General features: G+C 46.8%; 1 protein-coding gene across 3 annotated transcripts in view; it reads left to right on the top strand.

Moving 5' to 3' along the window:
- LOC139370062 (protein MON2 homolog) overlaps positions 1-19757 on the top strand; it is a 52240-nt gene that overhangs the window by 26264 nt on the left and 6219 nt on the right. For 2 of the 3 annotated variants that reach the window (XM_071109376.1, XM_071109391.1), the window contains exons 13-32: positions 231-312; positions 2059-2240; positions 4468-4580; positions 4696-4800; positions 5036-5116; positions 5286-5450; positions 6405-6506; positions 7983-8093; positions 8434-8609; positions 8848-9010; positions 9166-9459; positions 9715-9913; positions 10413-11068; positions 11546-11689; positions 14384-14401; positions 14818-14946; positions 15958-16148; positions 16762-16822; positions 16927-17050; positions 17288-17495. In XM_071109376.1, the coding sequence (XP_070965477.1) occupies positions 231-312; positions 2059-2240; positions 4468-4580; positions 4696-4800; positions 5036-5116; positions 5286-5450; positions 6405-6506; positions 7983-8093; positions 8434-8609; positions 8848-9010; positions 9166-9459; positions 9715-9913; positions 10413-11068; positions 11546-11689; positions 14384-14401; positions 14818-14946; positions 15958-16148; positions 16762-16822; positions 16927-17050; positions 17288-17495 (3304 nt within the window). The remainder of the gene's footprint in view (positions 1-230; positions 313-2058; positions 2241-4467; positions 4581-4695; positions 4801-5035; positions 5117-5285; positions 5451-6404; positions 6507-7982; positions 8094-8433; positions 8610-8847; positions 9011-9165; positions 9460-9714; positions 9914-10412; positions 11069-11545; positions 11690-14383; positions 14402-14817; positions 14947-15957; positions 16149-16761; positions 16823-16926; positions 17051-17287; positions 17496-19757) is intronic. The other variant, XM_071109384.1, reaches the window with a different exon arrangement.

The raw sequence follows: 19757 nt of genomic DNA, 5'->3' as shown, positions 1-19757 counted from the left end.
TCTGGGCCCACACAAGGAGCTGAACCCTAGCTTGCAATTTTATTGACCTCTAGTGGGCATTCCAATACCTACAGTTCCTGAGGGCGTTTAATATATGTAGGCTTACTATAGTGATGAATGTGTTAACATCCCTATTCAACGAAGAATTCTGATGTAGCGTTTAAATATAGATATCTGTACAAATGTATATTTCTTGTCCACTCTGTTGCTAACGGCTGTTTCTCTGTTAGAAGCCCATCTCGTCTGGGAGGAGATGGTCAGTGCGTGTTGGTGTGGTCTACTGGCTGCCCTCTCACTCCTATTGGACGCCAGGTAACATCCCTTCTTATAGATCACCTCAAAGTCAATTTATTTACACTGAACAAAAATATAAACTTAACATTCAACAATTTCAAAGATCAGAGTTCATATAAGGAAATGAGTCAATTGAAATAATAAATTCATCAGGCCCTAATCTATGGATTTCACATGACTTGGAATACAGATATGCAACTGTTGGTCACAGATACTTTAAGAAAAAAGGTAGGGGTGTGGATCAGAACACCAGTCACTATCTGGTGTGATCACCATTTGCCTCATGCAGCGCAACACATCTCCTTTGCATAGAGTTGATCAGGCTGTTGATTGTGGCCTGTGGAATGTTGTTCCACTCCTCTTCAATGTCTGTGCTAAGTTGCTGGATTTTGGCGGGAACTGGAACACGCTGTCGTACACGTCGATCCAGAGCATCCCAAACATCGATCCAGAGCATTCCACACATGCTCAATGGTTGACATGTCTGAGTATGCGGGACGGGGAAGAACTGGGACATTTTCAGCTTCCCGGAATTGTGTACAGGTCCTTGTGACATGGCGCCATGCATTATCATGCTGAAACATGAGGTGATGGAGGAGGATGAATGGCACGACAATGGGCCTCAGGATCTCGTCACGGTATGTCTTTGCCTTCAAATTGCCATCAATAAAATGCAATTGTGTTCAGTGTCCATAGCTTACGCCTGCCCATACCATAACCCCATCGCCACCATAGGGCACTGTGTTCACAACGTTGACATCAGCAAACCACACGCCCACAGAACATCCATGAAGAGCACACTTCTCCAGCGTGTCATTGGCCATCGAAAGTGAGCATTTGCCCACTGAAGTTGGTTAAGATGCCGAACTGCAGTCAGTTCAAGACCCTAAAGAGTATGACAAGCACGCAGATGAGCTTCCCTGACGCGTTTTTTGACAGTTTGTGCAGACATTCTTCGGTTTTGCAAATCCACCGTTTCAACAGCTGTCCGCGTGACTGGTGTGACGATCCTGCAGGTGAAGAAGCCAGATGTGGAGGTCCTGGGCTGCCGTGGTTGCACGTGGTCTGCAGTTGTGAGACCGGTTGACCATACTGCCAAATTCTCTAAAACGACATTTGCGGCAGCTTATGGTAGAGAAATTAACATTACATTCTCTTGCAACAGCTTTGGTGGACATTCCTGCAGTCAGCATGCCAATTGCACGCTCCCACAGACATCTGTGGCATTGTCTTGTGTGACAAAACTGCACATTTTAGAGTGGCCTTTTATTGACCCCAGCACAAAGTGCACCTGTGTAATGGTCATGCTGTTTAATCAGCTTCTTGATATGCCACACCTGTCAGGTGGATGGATTATCTTGGGAAAAGAGAAATACACACCAACAGGGATGTAAGCAAATTTGTGCACAACATTTTAGAGAAATACCTTTGGAACAATTCTGGGATATTTTATTGCAGCTCATGAAACATGGGACCAACACTTTACATGTTGCATTTTATATTATTGTTCAGCATAGTTTCCCCTCAAAGTAACTTGAAGGTGTGACAGGTGAAACTGAAGGTCAGTGTTAAGATCAGGAGCAACCAACGTTTTTCTTGAAGCTACAAGACCATGTGTTGTTGTGAAATGTGTCCGTTGATGAAACATTATTCTGAGACTTGTTTTTTTTCCACAAGGCAATAAGTCCAAACATTGCGGCAGTTAAGCATTCCTCCGTGTTTGTTCCAAACCCATAACCCTCTGTGTGTCTCGTCCCCCTCCAGTACTGATGAGACGGCGACAGAGAGCATCCTGAAGGCGGAGCTGACCATGGCGTCTCTGTGTGGTCGTCTGGGCCTGGTCACGCCCCGCGACGCCTTCATCACAGCCATCTGCAAGGCCTCATTGCCCCCACACTATACCCTGACTGTCCTTAGCAGTAACGCAACCAACCTCAACAACAAGGGTCAGTACCCCGAGGGCGTTTTGTGTGCGTTCATAGCGGTCTTCTCTCGTGGCTTTGCTACATATAGTAGGGTATCCGCTCTGTGATAATGAAACATATGGGCCTCTGAGGAACTCGATAAAACAGTAGGTAGTTGTTTGTGTACACTTAATTAGCAAGTCTCTCTGTGTGTACAGCTCTAAAACTGTGTGTGATCTCCATACTAACCACCACATACAGCGCATACGGAAACTATTCAGACCCCTTGACTATTTCCACATTTTGTTACGTTACGGCCTTATTCTAAAATGGATTAAATTAAAACAAATCTTCAGCAATCCACACACAATACCCATAATGACAAAGTGAAAACAGGTTTTTAGAAATATTTGCAAATGTATTACAATTTATTTTTTTTAAACATACTTTATTTACGTAAGTATTCAGACCCTTTGCTATGAGTTTCGAAATGTGGCTCCGGTGCATCTTGTTTCCATTGATCATCCTTGAGATGTTTCTACAACTTGGAGTCCATCTGTGGTAAAATCCATTGATTTGGAAAGGCACATACCTGTCTATTTAAGGTCCCATGGTAGACAGTGCATGTCAGAGCAAAACCAACCCATGAGGTTGATGGAATGGTCTGTAGAGCTCTGAGACAGGATTGTGTCGAGGCATAGATCTGGGGAAGGGTATCAAAACATTTCTGCAGCATTGAAGGTCCCCAAGAACACAGTGGCCTCCACCATACTTAAATGGAAGAAGTTTGGAACCACCAAGACTTTTCCTAGAGGTAACCGTCTGGCCAAACTGCAATCGGGGGAGAAGGGCCTTGGACAGGGAGGTGACCAAGAACCCGATGGTCACTCTGACAAGCCTCCAGAGTTCCTCTGTGGAGATGGGAGAACCTCCCAGGACAACCATCTCTGCAGCACTCCAGCAATCAGGCCTTTATGCTAAAGTAACCAGTCGGAAGCCACTCCTCATTAAAAGGCACATGACAGCCCGCTTGGGGTTTGTCAAAAGGCAACAAGATTCTCTGGTCTGATGAAACCAAGATTGAACTCCTTTGGCCTGAATGCCAAGCGTCACGTCTGGAGGAAACCTGGCACCATCCCTATGGTGAAGCATGGTGGTGTGGCAGCCTCATGCTGTGAGGATGTTTTTCAGCGGAAGGGACTGGAAGACTAGTCAGGATCGAGGCAAAGATGAAAGGAGCAAAGTACAGAGTGATCCTTGATGAAAATCTGCTCGAGTGCTTGGGTCCTCAGACTGGGGTGAAGGTTCACCTTCCAACAGGACAACGACCCTAAGCACACAACCAAGACAACGCAGGAGTGGCTTCAGAACAAGTCTCTGAATGTCTGAGTGTCTCAGCCAGAGCCCGGACATGAACCCATTCGAACATCTCTGCAGAGACCTGAAAATAGCTGTGCAGCAACGCTTCCCATCCAACCTTACAGAGCTTGAGAGGATCTGCAGAGAAGAATGGGAGAAACTCCCCAAGTACAGGTGTGCCAAGCTTGTAGCGTCATACCCAAGAAGACTCGAGGCTGTAATCACTGCCAAAGGTGCTTCAACAAAGTACTGAGTAAAGGGTCTGAATACTTTTGTTATTGTTATTTCAGTTTTAATACATTTGCAAAAATGCCTAAACCTGTTTTTGCTTTGTCATGATGGGGTATTAATGAGGGGGGAAAAACAATTGAATCAATTTGAGAATAGGGCTGCAATGTAACAAATTGTGGGAAAAGTCAATGGGTCTGAATACTTTCACGAAGGCACTGTATATCATGAAATTCTGGCTGTGCCTCAACTGTTCCTTGTTCCATCTGTGTAGCAGCACCAAGATGAATGTGTTGGTTGGGGGGGGGGTACACAAACAGTTACAAACACTCTCACACACAGTCACATACACACACACACTTTGCATATTTGCTGTGAGAGAGAACTCGCAAATTGGCTTCAGCAGGATGGGTGTTTGCCTTACGAGTTAATTAATCAAGTCTAGCATGTAGCTGGCTTGTCTCAGTCACTCAGTCTATTATATGAATGGAATTGACTCGTGTTATTATCATCAGGGTGTCTGTCTGCGCTACATTGTGAGGAGAAAAAAAAAACAGGACTCATTTCAACTAAGGAGTGAATATATTGATTGACCTCCAGACGATTTAGTCCTTGTGATCATTACTTTCGTTGAAGACTCTAAATAAGTGTGTGTGTGTGTGTGTGTCTGTGTGCTCCTCAGCCTACTCTATTCAGGGCCAGACTGTGCAGATCATCAGTCCCTCCAGTGAGTCTCATCAGCAGGTGGTGGCTGTGGGACAGCCTCTCACTGTACAGCCCCAAGGCACTGTGGTGGTAAGGGACGTTTACACAACATTACTACAACAACACAACTATGGCACATGTTAGACGTTCACATAATACAGTACAGACAGTAGTGTGATATAACTGTCTTGTCTTTCTCACTCAGCTGACGGCTAAGAATATCCAGTGTATGCGGACCCTGTTGAACCTGGCCCACTGCCACGGGGCAGTGCTGGGTACCTCCTGGCAGCTGGTGCTGGCCACGCTGCAGGTACACTACCACCATACTGTACCCACCACACAAACACACTGGCACAGCTCTACAGTGTGTTATAGCCATGCCTGGATTTCCTGGATTTTTCGGCTATTGACGAGCCTAAATATTTCAATTTATTTTTTTATGGTAAGGCAGAAGTGTTCTGAGGGAATCACTCTCTTTGACTTTTCTCACCACCTTTTATGCCCTTCCTGTTCTATCTATCCCCCCCTTTCCTCTCCTCTCCCAGCACCTGGTGTGGATCCTAGGCCTGAAGCCTGGGGTTGGAGGTGCTCTGAAGCCTGGTCGTGCAGTAGAGGGGCCCAGCACGGTAAGACTCTATTTCCCTGCCTTACGCAGTCGCGCTGTAACGAGTCAAATTCTCTGCATCAATTAGCAACAACTCCCATAGGGTGTCATTGGCTGTTCGCTACAGCTCTTCAGCCCACCAGCTTCACCGTTCAGCTCTCTGACTCCCCCATGTTGTCTGTGTATTACAGGTGCTGACCACGGCTGTGATGACAGATCTGCCTTTCATCTCCAACATCCTGTCGAGACTCTTTGAGAGCTCCCAGTACCTAGATGACGTGTCACTGCACCACCTGATCAACGCACTGTGCTCCCTCTCTCTGGAGGCTATGGAGATGGCCTATGGGACTAACAAGGTAATTACTTCACAGGTACTTCATTATTGTAGATGTAGCCAGAGCAACAACGTATGACCTCTCTGTCTTCTGCATGAACCTTGTGTTACTTAATGTCTGTTAGAAACCGGGTAGTTTGGTTCCTGGATTTTGATTGGCTGGAAGCTGTGATATATTTAAGCAACAAGCCCCGGGGGGGTGTGGTATACGGCCAATATACTACGGCTAAGGGCTGTTCTTATGCACAACGCAACAGGGAGTGCCTGGTTACAGCGCTTAGCCGTGGTGTATTGGCCGTATACCACTTTATAAACTGGGTGGTTCGAACCCTGAGTGCTGATTGGCTGACAGCCGTGGTATAACAGACCGTATACCACGGGTATGACTAAACATTTACTTTTACTGCTCTAATTACTTTGGTAACCAGTATATAATAGCAATAAGGCAGGGGTTTGTGGTATATTGCCAATATACCACGGCTAAGGGCTGTATCCATGCTCCATGCTGTATCCATCCTCTACAACATCCGTAGAGTATGACCCTACCTCACACAGGAAGCGGCGCAGGTCCTAATCCAGGCACTTGGCCCTTCCCGTCTGGACTACTGCAACTCGCTGTTGGCTGGACTCCCTGCTTGTGCCTGCAAACCCCTGCAACATCTTTAACCCTACCTCTTCAAAGAGTAGGGTTAAAGATCAAAGACCTTCCTCCCCTTTTCAAAAAGGCCTTTTGTGAACTCACACTTGACCCCCCCCCCTCCCCCCAGCTCTGACTCTGCTGATTAGCTACTTTACTGAGGATTTCAGTTACTATGCCTGTGATATGCGGTTGTCCCACCTAGCCATCTTAAAATGCCAAATGTATCCAGGCAGGTGGGTATATTGGCCATATACCATACCTCCTTGGGCCTTATTGTTTTAATACCTATATCCACCAACCGATCACCCCTGTGTTCTGTTGTCGTCCCGTGTCAAGGAGCCGTCTCTGTTTGCGGTAGCCAAGCTGCTGGAGACCGGCCTGGTCAACATGGATCGTATAGAGATCCTGTGGAGGCCCCTCGCTGGACATCTGCTGGAGGTACGTCTTACAGTAACCATTTAAAGTGGTAGACTGTGTGCAAGTCTGTGTCTGTTCTCTTGCCAACTCCTTCTGCAATTGTCACGCCTTGACAAAGCGCACAAACGGATCTAGGACCAGGTTAGTGAAGTGTTTTTTTTGGGGGGGGGGGCTATGCTGTAGCCTGTAGCTGTATGTCCTTCGGTACGTACTTTTCAAGCCCTCTCGTATGATGGTAGGGCCCTTCCATTTCTAATGCTGTGAGTGGCATCTGTCCCTTATTTAGTGATAGTGTTATAGCTTTAAAGATGCGGTCCCATATATTGCCACCCTTACACCATTCACTGTTTCTTCTATAATAAGTAAAAATTGTGTATTTGTTTGATTTACAACCGCACAAGACCAAGAAGAACAAGAACAATCTATATAAACTGCAATTGTGATTTTTCAATGTTTTAAAGGCCTGGACTAAATTATTCAAAATTGGAATTAATTTGGTTGGAGATGAGTGATTCTTGTTTGTGTGTAATTGCAGGGTGAAAATAGCCATTCAACCAGTTTTGAAAAGAGAAAACGGGAAATTCTGCTTCATTGCGCTCCGTTGTGGAGTGCAAGGGTGCCAATATATTTGGCTGCATCTGTATCTGTGGCAGTTCTGTGTGTTTGTCTGAAACAAACGGTTCCTCCTTAAGTTGTCTTTTCTCCCTCTCTTTTGCAACCCATGTCTGTTTTTGCAGAAGGTAAGCTCGGAAACTTCTCCTCCCAATCATTTGCTTTCTCTCTCTTTCATTCCGTCATGGCTCTTCGCCTGGCATCAAGGTGTTGGAGCTGAGAGTTTGCGATGTGCAGCTTGCGACAGGTTTTCTGTTTGCTTCGCTGTTGCTGTTTGATCAAAATTGCCTCGCACCCATGAGTTACATTTCTGGAACTCTGTTTTTGTTTGTATGCATACTATGCAGATACCTGCACATTTGAATGCATCTTACCTTATCATCGCTAATGATATGCCAGCCTTTCTCGGCCAGTCACACACTTGTTTGACGTTGGCCAACAAGTAGACAGCACAGACACTTGTAGGCTGTGAAGGGGGGTGCTGATGTGGCATCTCATTCACTGTATCTTAACAGCCCAGGGGAATAGTGAGATGTGCAGCAAAGCAACGAAAGCGGGCTGATTTTCGCCAGAGCTTTCATGATTACGTGTCTGTCAAATGGAATGACCTGATTTCACTGTTGTGCGAGTAGAAAATCCCAGGCATACAGTCTGTTTTAACCACCTGCTGTGAGAAACGGTGGCCATACTGTTTGAACTGCCCCTGACTCACATCCCTTTCTCTCTCTATCAATATCGCTTTCTTTCTCTCTCTCTTCTCTCTCTCTACCCTCCCCACTCTTTCTCCCTCCTTCTGCAATGCTTGTGTGTGTAGAGTGTGATGTGTCTGATCTCTCTCTCCTCGTCCTGTGTGTGTGCCCTACCCAATGATGTTACCTGCTGCAGGTCTGTCAGCACCCCAACGCCAGGATGAGAGAGTGGGGGGCTGAGGCTGTTACCGCCCTCATCAAAGCTGGCTTGGCCTACAAGCACAACCCCCCTCTAGCACAGAACCAGGTACCGCTACTACCCCATCTCTCTTATCTTCACCCAGTCACATACAGTAGAACCCAAATACAGGAACTACTGTACACTATTCTATCTAGAAGTCGGGTGGCTGTTACAATGGAAGGTGACAAGATGACTTGCTATTAGTCGGCTTCACCATACCAGCCCACCCACACATAGTTGACCTTGTACATCTTAAGGCAGTGGTTTGTATGCTTGTCCTTGTGTATGTAATATAACCACTCCATACTCTCTTCCTCTGTCCCTTTTCTTTCTTTCTGTCTCTCTCACTCACTGTCTCACTCACTGTCTCACTCACTGTCTCTCTCTCTCTCTGTCCCTCTGTCAGAGGCTGCAGCTCCTGCTGTTGAACCCTCTGAAGGAGCTGTCCAACGTGCTCCATGCAGACATCCGTCAGAAGCAGCTGGAGAGCGTGCTGCAGATCCTCCAGAGCCAGGGAGACAGTCTGGGTCCTGGCTGGCCCTTAGTGCTGGGGGTCATAGGGGCCATCCGCAACGACCAGGGGTGAGAGGGGGGGGGGGGAGGGGGGGGGTAGCAGCATTGAAAAGGGAGAGGGGGGAGACTGGGATGGGTGATGCAGAGGGAAAAGCTCTGTGATCCATATTTAAAAGCTGAGATTGTAACCCTTCTTAACACCTATTTCATCTTAACATGCTGTATTTTCTCTATTGTCCAGCAGTTGGCTGTTCACTCTGTTTTATGTCTGCGTCTGACAAGTGTCTGTCTGTCCCCTGTCGCCTAGAGAGTCGTTGATCCGAACAGCCTTCCAGTGCCTGCAGTTGGTGGTGACTGACTTCCTCCCCACCATGCCTTGCATGTGCCTCCAGATCGTAGTGGATGTCGCCGGCAGCTTCGGTCTCCAGAACCAGGAACTCAACATCAGCCTCACCTCCATAGGACTCCTGGTACAACCACAGCATATTGCATATATTGTTTAATATCCTCTATTGTATTGGGTTTTTAATTCATTCTAGTTCATATTACTGCTGCGGTTATACAAAGCTTATAGTTGCTGCTGCGTCCCCTCAAATCGTACCCCTCTCCCCGTTTTCCCCAACAGTGGAACATCTCCGACTACTTCTTCCAGAGGGGCGAGGCCATCACCCAGGATCTTGAGAGGGAGGAGGCCGCGCTGCAGAAGCAGGCTCGGGAGAAGGGCGAGCCCCTGAACAGGCCCTTCCACCCGGCCCCTCCCTTCGACTGCCTGTGGCTGTGTCTGTACGCCAAGCTGGGCCAGCTGTGTGTGGACCCCCGGCCCGCCGTCAGGAAGAGCGCCGGTCAGACCATGTTCTCCACCATCGCTGCCCACGGCACCCTGCTGCAGCAGTCCACCTGGCACATCGTGGTCTGGAAGGTACTCGGTTCAGCCAGTCACAATGATCGTAGACTAAATCAGTCTTGAATGGTGCATGGCTGTAGAATCCTGTGGCTTACTGAAAGGTAGTCAAATGTTCAGCCACGGGCCCTCATCTGTCCTGGAGTTTTTTTTGGGACCTATCAGTTTAGTGATCGTATGTGCTGCAGCTAGTACTTTATACCTGCCTTAATGGCCATCTGCCCTCTGGCGGTCCACATCAACTCCATTTTTTTTATGTCTGTGTAAAACCAGGTGCTGTTCCACCTGCTGGACTGTGTGAGGAAGTCTTCCACCACGGCCGACAAGGAGAAGATTGAGTCGGGGGGCGGGAATATCCTCATCCACCACTCACGGGACACGGCTGAGAAACAGTGGGCGGAGACCTGGGTGCTGACGCTGGCAGGGGTGGCTCGTATCTTCAACACCAGGAGATACCTGCTGCAGCAGCTAGGTGTGGACCCTTTTAACTGTTCTTGTGGGGACATTTTGTTTAGTCCCCACAAGGTCAAATGATATTTCTAGTGGGGTTTAGGTTTAAGGTTAGAATTACTGTTAGGGTTAGAATAACGGTTAGGCGATAGGGTTAGTTTTAGGGTTAGGTGCTAGGTTTAGGATTAGGGGTTAGGGAAAATAGGATTTTGAATGGGGCTGAGTTTTGTGTCCCCACAAGGTTAGCTGTACAAGACTGTGTGTGTGCCTGCATCAGTTGCCTGCTACTGTAGATAGATATGATCTCATAAAGCCATCAGTCAGTCTAGTCAGTTGACTAAGGTAAATAGTAAAGATCTTGTGCTCTACGGACGGTACTCCTACTCCTGTCAATACATTTATCCTGTCTCCACGCATCTTCAATACAATACCTTTAATACCAAACAGTCAATACGGTACCTTTTTAATCAATTGAGCCCAACAATGACCTCTTCTTATCTGATCGTGTGTCCACTCCACAGGTGACTTCTTCAAGGCGTGGGAGGTGCTGCTGGATCACATCCAGTCTGCTGCCCTCAGTAAGAACAACGAGGTCTCCCTGGCCGCACTCAAGTCCTTCCAAGAGATCCTCCAGATCGGCACGCCCGTCAAGGACTCCGCCATGCCCACCGAGGCCCTCGCCCTGGCCGTGATGGGCGTCCCCCCTGTCCTCATCGACCCCCTCAGCGCCTCGGGACCCGGCAGACACCTGCTGCGCTCCGACTCGATGCTCGAGAGGCTGACGCGCTACAATGGAGCCGAACTCCAGGCCCCTCCCCAGGGGGAGGAGTCTGCGCTGGAGGACGCAGCTCTGTGGTGGTCGGCGTGGAACACCTGGTACCGGACGGGCACGGACAGCACGAGGCCCCCTAGTGGCGGGACGGGGACAGACAGACCCTCCTTCGTCCCCAGCCAGCCCTTCCTGACAGCGTTAGTCCAGATCGTCCCTGCCCTCTACCAGCACATCGAGACTGGCTTCAGCATGGAGGACCTGAGGAAGCTGGGGGTGATCCTCCACGGGGCCGTGTCCATACCCATCAGCAGTGATGCCTCGCCCTTCATCCTGCCCTCCTACACCGAGGCTGTCCTCACCAGCCTGCAGGAGGCCGTACTCACAGCACTCGACGTGCTGCAGAAGGTGGGTGGGCTACCTATAAAGGGTTGTTATATGGGCTGCAGGTAGCCTAGTGGTTAGTGTTGGGCCAGTAACTGAAAGGTTGTTGGATCGAATCCCCGAGCTGACAAGGTAAAAATCTGTTGTTGAACAAAGCAGTTAACCCACTGTTCCCCGGTAGGCCGTCATTGTAAATACAAATACAGCCAAAGGCATTTTCCAGGTGCTGATTTAGCTAGTAGTTTGAGCCACATACTGTTCAAAGCTCAAAGGCACCCTTTTGAGTAGATGTTTCTTCTTTGTCCTCTGTTATAGAAACTAGCATGGCAATTTTTGTACATTTTTTATTTTTCTCCTACACTTAATATGTGCTATTGAGGCTGATATCCGATTGTGGGGATCATGTTTAACATGATCCCCTGATGGGAGTCAGTAGTGACTGAGGTGCCCTGGTTCTAGTGCGGTCAGTAGTGAGTAAGGTTCCCGTCTCTCCCTCTGCAGGCCATCTGTGTGGGCCCAGAGAGCCTGCAAGTCATGTACCCGGCCATATTCGAACAGCTGCTCCTCTTCGTCGAGTTCTCCTGCAAACCCCCCCAGTATGGCAAGCTGGAAACCAAACATGTGGCCAACGCTAAATACAACCAGGTAACAAATCACAATCTCTCTCTCTCTCTACCGTTGTCTTTCTCTATCGCTTTGTGTGAAAATTTGTCTTCCGCTCTCTTTCAGGCGTTCTCTCTTTCTCTCTCGTCGTCTAGATATCTCAGATATTTTCATTTAATGGAATGTTGTTGAATTTTTTTTCGATGCCAGTCATCTGTTTCTCTCCAGATTTTCTGAGCATGGTCATTCCCCCTCTCTGATGTTCATGAAGCTCCTCCCGTTGCTTTTTGTCTGGTCCTCATGTGCCCTGCCCTGCCCTGCCCTATTGTCCTAATCACATGACACATAGCTGGGTCTTTCAAACTGTATCTGCAGCCTTAAACCATCCCTCTTCTTTCTCTCTCATTCACGCTAGCCCTTCGGGCCGGCAGCACGGCACGCTAGCCCTTCGGGCCGGCAGCACGGCACGCTAGCCCTTCGGGCCGGCAGCACGGCACGCTAGCCCTTCGGGTCGGCAGCACGCTAGCCCTTCGGGCCGGCAGCACGGCACGCTAGCCCTTCGGGCCGGCAGCACGGCGCGCTAGCCCTTCGGGCCGGCAACACGCGCGCTAGCCCTTCAGGTCGGCAGCACGCTAGCCCTTCGGGCCGGCAGCACGCTAGCCCTTCGGGCCGGCAGCACGGCGCGCTAGCCCTTCGGGCCGGCAGGACGGCGCGCTAGCCCTTCGGGCCGGCAGGACGGCGCGCTAGCCCTTCGGGCCGGCAGGACGGCGCGCTAGCCCTTCGGGCCGGCAGGACGGCGCGCTAGCCCTTCGGGCCGGCAGGACGGCGCGCTAGCCCTTCGGGCCGGCAGCATGCTAGCCGCAAGGTTACTTTTTTCCTGTTTTTGGCAGGTCAAAGACCAAGTTCATGATTCTTCCCTTTTCTCAAAATGAAGGACAAATGAGACCCCATGAAGTCTACGTTTTATTGATTCACTTATCTCGTACAACCCCTGTTTTTTGTAGGTTAGTTGATGATGCCTTCTTTGTTCATACTATGTTCAAAACAGAAGGGAATCTTTAAAACAGGGTTAGGCAACTAAATTCATAATTTGGAACAGATTTTCCTGTTTTTGATTAACACATTTTAAGCCGAATTCATGTTGATTTTAGTCTTTTGTTTTGACCAAGAACTAAAATCCTGAATACACAGTGCAAGGAAAATGTATTTGCCCCGTTTCTGATATTCCCAATTTTTGGGGGGGATATTTTTGATAATTCACTATCAGATCTTCAACCAAAACTTAGATTAAGGGAACCTTACTTTACAAATAGCAAAAAATGGCCTGACATTATCCTGTAGAAATTCCCTGGTGCAGAGCAGAATTCATGGTTCCTTCTATTAAGGCAAGTTGTCCAGGTCCTGAGGCAGCAAAGGATCCCCAAACCATCACATTACCACCACCATGCTTGACCATTGGCATGAGGTTCTTACTGTGGAATGCAGTGTTTGGTTTTTGCCAGGCATTTTCGTCCAAAAGGTTATACTCAAGGTTGCCTAGATAATCATCAAGACTCTTGGAATAATGTTCTATGGACATTCAAAAGTATAGCTTTTTGGACGACATGGGTCCGATTTATGCCTGGCAAAACCCAAACACTGCATTCCACATTAACAACCTCATACCAACTGTCAAGCATGGTGGTGGTGGTAGTGTGATGTTTTGGGAGAGCTTTGCTGCCTCTGGACCTAGACAAATTGCCTTAATAGAAGGAACCATGAATTCTACAGGAGAATGTCAGGCCAAACCTCTGAGCTGAAGCGTAGCTGTGTCATTCGGCAAGACGATGATCCAAAACACACAATCAAGTCTACATGAAAATGGCTAAAAAGCAACACATTTTACATTTTGGAATGGCCTAGTTGAAGTCCAAACCTAATCTCAATTGAGATGTTGTGGTAGGACTTGAAACGAGCAGTTCATGCTTGAAAACCCAAAGATGTCGCTGAGCATGGAAGAGTGGGACAAAATTCCTCCACAGCAACGTATTATAGGAAGTGTTTGGTTGGAGTCTTTGCATTTAAAGGTGGCACAACCAGTTATTGCATGTAAGGGGGCAATTACTTTTTCCACACAGGGGCATTGGGTTTGCATAACTTTGTTTATGAAATAAAGTATGTAATTGTTGTGTTATTTGTCCTTTATCTAATATTAGGTTTTGGTTGAAGATCTAACATTCGCTTAGAAAGGGGGCAAATACTTTTAAGGCACTGTGTGTATATATATATTTATTATTATAGATTTTTTTTTCCTAAAAACTTTGGGGGGACAAAAATATATACTCGCAGGCCGCCTGTTGCTGACCTATGCTTTAATAAAAAGCTAGGCTCTTAATCAGTGTTTTTCTAACTCACACTTACCAAGAAATACTGTCAACTGGTGTACCAGTTCCTTTTTCTATATTGATGAGTTGTTTTGTTTTCATGGTGGTGGCTGAATCAGCTATGCTAATTAACGCTACACTACGCACTCACTCGGAAGTGAAAGCTCCGAGTCCATCTTGTCAGTTGACCTGTCAGTCATTTATACTGTCACTTAGTCAGTCTGTTGTTCAATCAAACCATTAACAAACATGATTGCCACGGTCAGTGGCGACAAGTTGGTATAAGAACGCCAGGCACCGGCAAACAAGTTAATTGTCATCTTCTCGTTGTTCTGTTTTTGTGTCGTACTATCCATCTGGATCAACCTTTTAGATCCAACTGTTTACACCGGTGAGTTACCACCTCCCTCCTTCAGCCCCCTTTAGTCCTCTTACTCACCTGTATTCAGCTGTGTTCTACTGCTCAATGGTCCCATCGCTACTACAGTAGATGAGGTGTTACCATGCAGCGGGTGAAACGCCTCATCTACATCACACACTCCATGTTACCTACCCCTCCATTGTTCTGTCTGCCACTAACAAGTGGTTATGCCTCGATCTGTCCCTACTACCGACCTGTCAATCTCATCCTTATACCACTTATCTTACTGTGTTTGGGTGTCATCCATTTCTGTGGATGTTTTTCAATTGCAAGTTTTATGGTGCTTTGGTCCTCTTAGTATTTACGCAGAGGGGTGTTTTCAGATTGAGTTAATCCCACTCTCTCCTTCTCGCTCGCTCTCGTTCCTTCTCGGTCTTTCTCTACAGGCGGAATGGGTTGCCTTAAACTACGTGCCCTTTGCCGAAAGGTCCTTGGAGGTGGTGGTGGACCAGTACCAGAAAACAGCCTGTCACAAAGCTGTCATCAACGAGAAAGTCCTTCAGAACATCATCAAGGTACTGTCCTCGACATTACCATCAATACATATTGCTTTGTTTATAAGTGTTCATGTAAAAGGAGTAGCTCGGAAACTGGAACTTTTTTTAGTTGTGGTTGTGGAGCTACTCCCTAGTGTAAAATGTCTACACCATTCTGAATATATTCTATATCTCCTATTGGAGTTCATCATCATACTCCAGTCACTAGTGTTTCTGTCATAAACGAGCTGCTCTTTGTCGTGGGGAAACAACATCCCTTCACAAAGCTCTCAGGTGTTCCTCTGTTTCCTGTGGGTCAATGGCATACCAAGTTCTTTCTCATTGAGGCCCATCTGACCACTCTCTTCCAAGTATCTTCTTATTAAAGCATTTCCCAAAACTAGAAGAGTACTCTGCCAAGAACTCATTAAGAGTTTCCCTATGGATATGTTCAAACCAACCCCCACCCTCCTCGCTCTCTCCTGAGAAAGGCCACAGCCATAAAACCTTGGGGAAGCCCCGTGCGTATGGGGAAAGGGAGCCGTTTGTCACAAAGACGGTCTGTTTCTCTTCCGTTACTTATTTTTCCATGTGGAAAAAAAGAAAGAGAACATCAATGCCTCAACAGCTCCAGTTGTTTAGTTGCGCCTGTGATTGATGTTACACCTCTAGGTCTCTGTCATTACTGAGTCCCCCCCTCAGTGTTCCTCGGAGTCTGTCAGTGTAATTGTTTGGACTGCACTAGCAGATCTGGCACCAGGCATGTCCATATGTTGGAGGCTCCCATTGTGTTACCACCGCCCCTCCCCCTCTTGTCACAGAGACTCTGAGATAATGTGTAGCATATTCAATCACACTGCATCTAAATATTAACCTTAGTGATCTTCATTTCCCCCCCCCACCGGCTCTCTCCTTGGATCCTGAGGAAATAGCCAACACCTAGCCTTGATTTCCAGGCTAATGCACCAACAGACCTGGCAACCAGGCTAGTCCCTACATTGAAGACTCCCATTGTGTTCTAACCCCGTCTTTTCTCTCCGTCCTCCATAGACCCTGCGGATGCCCCTGGGCCTGAAGTATGCGTGTCCGTCAGAGAGCACGTGGAAGCTGGCCGTGTCATCCCTGCTCAAGGTGTTGTCCATCGGGCTGCCCGTGGCCCGCCAGCATGCCTCCTCTGGGATGTTTGAAACCATGTGGCCAGAGCTGGCCAACGCCTTCGAAGATTTCCTCTTCACCAAAAGGTAGGCGTACCCCCTTTTCTCAGGGAGTTCATCTAAAATATGAGGCACTCCCTTTTACCTTTTTAAAAAGCTTGTATTGGTATTTTCTTATTCAAAGAGTTTATTCAAAGAGTTTATTTTTATTTTTAAGGTCCAGTATGTAGCTTTCTGGGCAACCTGATCAAATTCACATATAAATTAAAGTTGTAGATGTGTTATTCTCATAGAACAAACCAGACTTGCATTCAATGTGTGCTATTTCTATGCTTCCCATTCTTAAGTCCTTTTAGTATTGGTGTTGTACACCTGCTTCAAACAGCTGAAGATACGATATTGAAAATATATTTCAGAGGTTTAGATTGTATAATGATACTCTACACTTGCTTGTTTTGTCACATGAACTGAAATTAGGCAAACGTTACATAATTTTAGCAAGCAGGGAATGGTGGCAGTGATTTCTCCATATTGCGCCTTTTAAAGCAAGTCTGACAGACAGACGTTTTGATGCACCTGCGTCTTCCTCAGTCTGGGAAGCGGTCATTGATTCAGTATAGACAATGCATGGAGGAATGGGACTTGATTAGCAGTAAAGCAGTAGCTGATTCACTGCATTTCTGTTTCTGTTGTTTTACAGCACACCTCCAGACAATGTGTCCATCCAGGAGTTCCAGAAGAATGAAGCCATTGACGTTGAGGTGAAACCTGACTTCACTTCAAACAACCTTTCGAATTAGATTACCGCCTTTCATTACCTGCCCGTCACGCAGGTCTGTTTGTGTCCTCTCTGTGTGTTCTGTAGGTGGTGCAGCTGATCAGCACAGAGATTTTACCGTTTGCCAACTTCATCCCCAAAGACTTTGTTGGTCAGATTATGACCATGCTCAATAAAGGATCCATTCACTCACAGTCCTCCTCATTTACAGGTCAGAAACCAACACTGGGTCAGAAACACCCACTCTTATTCCCCATACCTCGTGGTTTTCCCACCGAAGATGACCTATTAAAAGAAAAAATACATTATGCTAGCAACAATAGGATCAGATTTTTCTTTAATTAGTAACAATAGCAAATATCTAGCATCACCAAAATAAAATAAGAAGATTAACTTTACTGTGTAGCACTGATCTGTTCTCTCAGCATGTCTTTCCTACCATCCACAGAGGCAGAGATAGATGTGCGGATGCGGGAGGAGTTCTCCAAGGTGTGTTTTGAGACGCTGCTCCAGTTCTCCTTCAGTAACAAGGTGTCCACGCCCCAGGAGGGCTACATCTCCCGCATGGCCCTCTCCGTGCTCCTCAAGAGGTCCCAGGACGTGTTGAGGCGCTACGTGGACGATGAGCGGCTGAGTGGACGCTGCCCGCTGCCCAGGTGAGTCCACGAACTCCACTAAAGCAATAGCCCTAAAAGACCGCCATCACCTCTCTTCGCCCCAGGACTACAAGACCCCCCAGGACAGGGATCTAGTAGAGGGTACTACAAGACCCCCCAGGACAGGGATCTAGTAAAGGGTAAACGCACCAAAACTCAGCCCATTTTGTGAAGTGTTTTATGCACCTATTACACAGAACTAGCATTCAACTTCAACAAGAGAAAGGGTTTACACTGGCTGTTTAGCTGAGAACTGGCAGCAGTTTCTCCGTCCATGTTCCTCTGGGTTCTCTCTCATTAGATTCAGGCAATTCCACGGTGACAGTGACTCTGAGACACAGATTTGTCACTTTTAAAATGTATGTCAAACAAAAACCAATGATTGCAAAGTTAAACAAACTATGCACAATGACCACTTTTAACAATTTCCACTGAAAATTGTACAAAAACACATTTCCTTAAAGATAAGGGCAGATGCAAAGTTTGGTAACGGAATGACAGCACAAGGTGTCATTCTTTTACCAAACTTTGCTTATGCACTGTTCAAGTAAATGTGTTTTTGTACAATTTTTCTGTGGAAATTGTTAAAAGTAGTTCTTATGCATAAAGTTGTGTGGTTTGTTGTCCCCCACAATGTAGTCTCCGCTCGTTCGTCCGTTCGTTAGTCTCACACGATATCTCAGACAGCACTGGCATAATTCTGAAGAAACTTGGGTGAATGATGCATCTTGCCATACAGATCCGGCTTTGCAAAATTACACTGATTGGCCCAAGGCGGGAACTATAGGTATTAACTGAAATTTGTGCGTCAAACCAGAGAGGAAGCGAGAGGGATACAGTAACTGGGAACAAAAGCTGTCTTCTCCAGCAGGTGGTGTTTTTTTAACAGATTTTTGCTCACTAAGCGAGGAGTTTCTGAATGGAGGTCGAATTTGGTTAACAAAAATTGTAATGCCTTATTTCCTACGTGTGGCTTATTTGATTGAATAGAAGTTTCATAGTGCTTAGATTGTTACGAGTGTACTGACAAATAGGACACGTGACAACCCGGAAACTTTGAGAAAAAAACAAACACTTTATATTGGAGTTGTGCCTGTTGTTCAGTGGTCTCAAGTACAAATACTTTAAAGTACTTCTTAAGTCGTTTTTTTGTGTATCTGTACTTCACTATTTATATTTTTTGACAATTTTTACTTCTACTTCACTACATTCCTAAAGAAAATAATGTACCTTTTACTCCATACAGTTTTCCCTGACACCCAAAACTACTCGTTACATTTTGAATGCTTAGCAGAACAGGAAATAGTCTGCACACTTATCAAGAGAACATCCATGATCATCCCTGTAGCTCCCTCCAGTAACCACGAGCACAACCGTTCCTTGATTTTAACTGGCGGCTTTATTCTGTAGTTTTAGTCAGAATTATCACCTTCCGTGAGAACTATAAAGTAAATGAAAAATACAGTTAAGCACACTCTTACAACCTTATCTTACTTGTGACTTATTAGCTTGGTATAACTCTGAAGTGCTTACATACATAACAGTTTAACCGGCGTTATAACGGGTTCAGACAAGGCTAATCTGAAAACAAGACTCCCTAAATTTTATCAGCATATCGATTGCGCAACCAGGGGTGGAAAGACCTTGGATCATTGTTACTCTAACTTCCGCAACGCATATAAGGCCCTGCCCCGCCCCCCTTTCGGAAAAGCTGACCACGACTCCATTTTGTTGATCCCTGCCTACAGACAGAAACTAAAACAAGAGGCTCCCACGCTGAGGTCTGTCCAACGCTGGTCCGACCAAGCTGACTCCACACTCCAAGACTGCTTCCATCACGTGGACTGGGACATGTTTCGTATTGCGTCAGATAACAATATTGACGAATACGCTGATTCGGTGTGCGAGTTCATTAGAACGTGCGTTGAAGATGTTGTTCCCATAGCAACGATTAAAACATTCCCTAACCAGAAACCGTGGATTGATGGCAGCATTCGTGTGGAACCACTGCTTTTAATCAGGGCAAGGTGTCTGGTAACATGACCGAATACAAACAGTGCAGCTATTCCCTCCGCAAGGCTATCAAACAAGCTAAGCGTCAGTACAGAGACAAAGTAGAATCTCAATTCAACGGCTCAGACACAAGAGGCATGTGGCAGGGTCTACAGTCAATCACGGACTACAGGAAGAAATCCAGCCCAGTCACGGAGCAGGATGTCTTTCTCCCAGGCAGACTAAATAACTTTTTTGCCCGCTTTGAGG

Source organism: Oncorhynchus clarkii, chromosome 2 (genome assembly GCF_045791955.1).
Source record: "Oncorhynchus clarkii lewisi isolate Uvic-CL-2024 chromosome 2, UVic_Ocla_1.0, whole genome shotgun sequence".
Lineage (NCBI taxonomy): Eukaryota > Metazoa > Chordata > Actinopteri > Salmoniformes > Salmonidae > Oncorhynchus > Oncorhynchus clarkii.
This window is presented reverse-complemented; position numbering and strand designations above follow the sequence as displayed.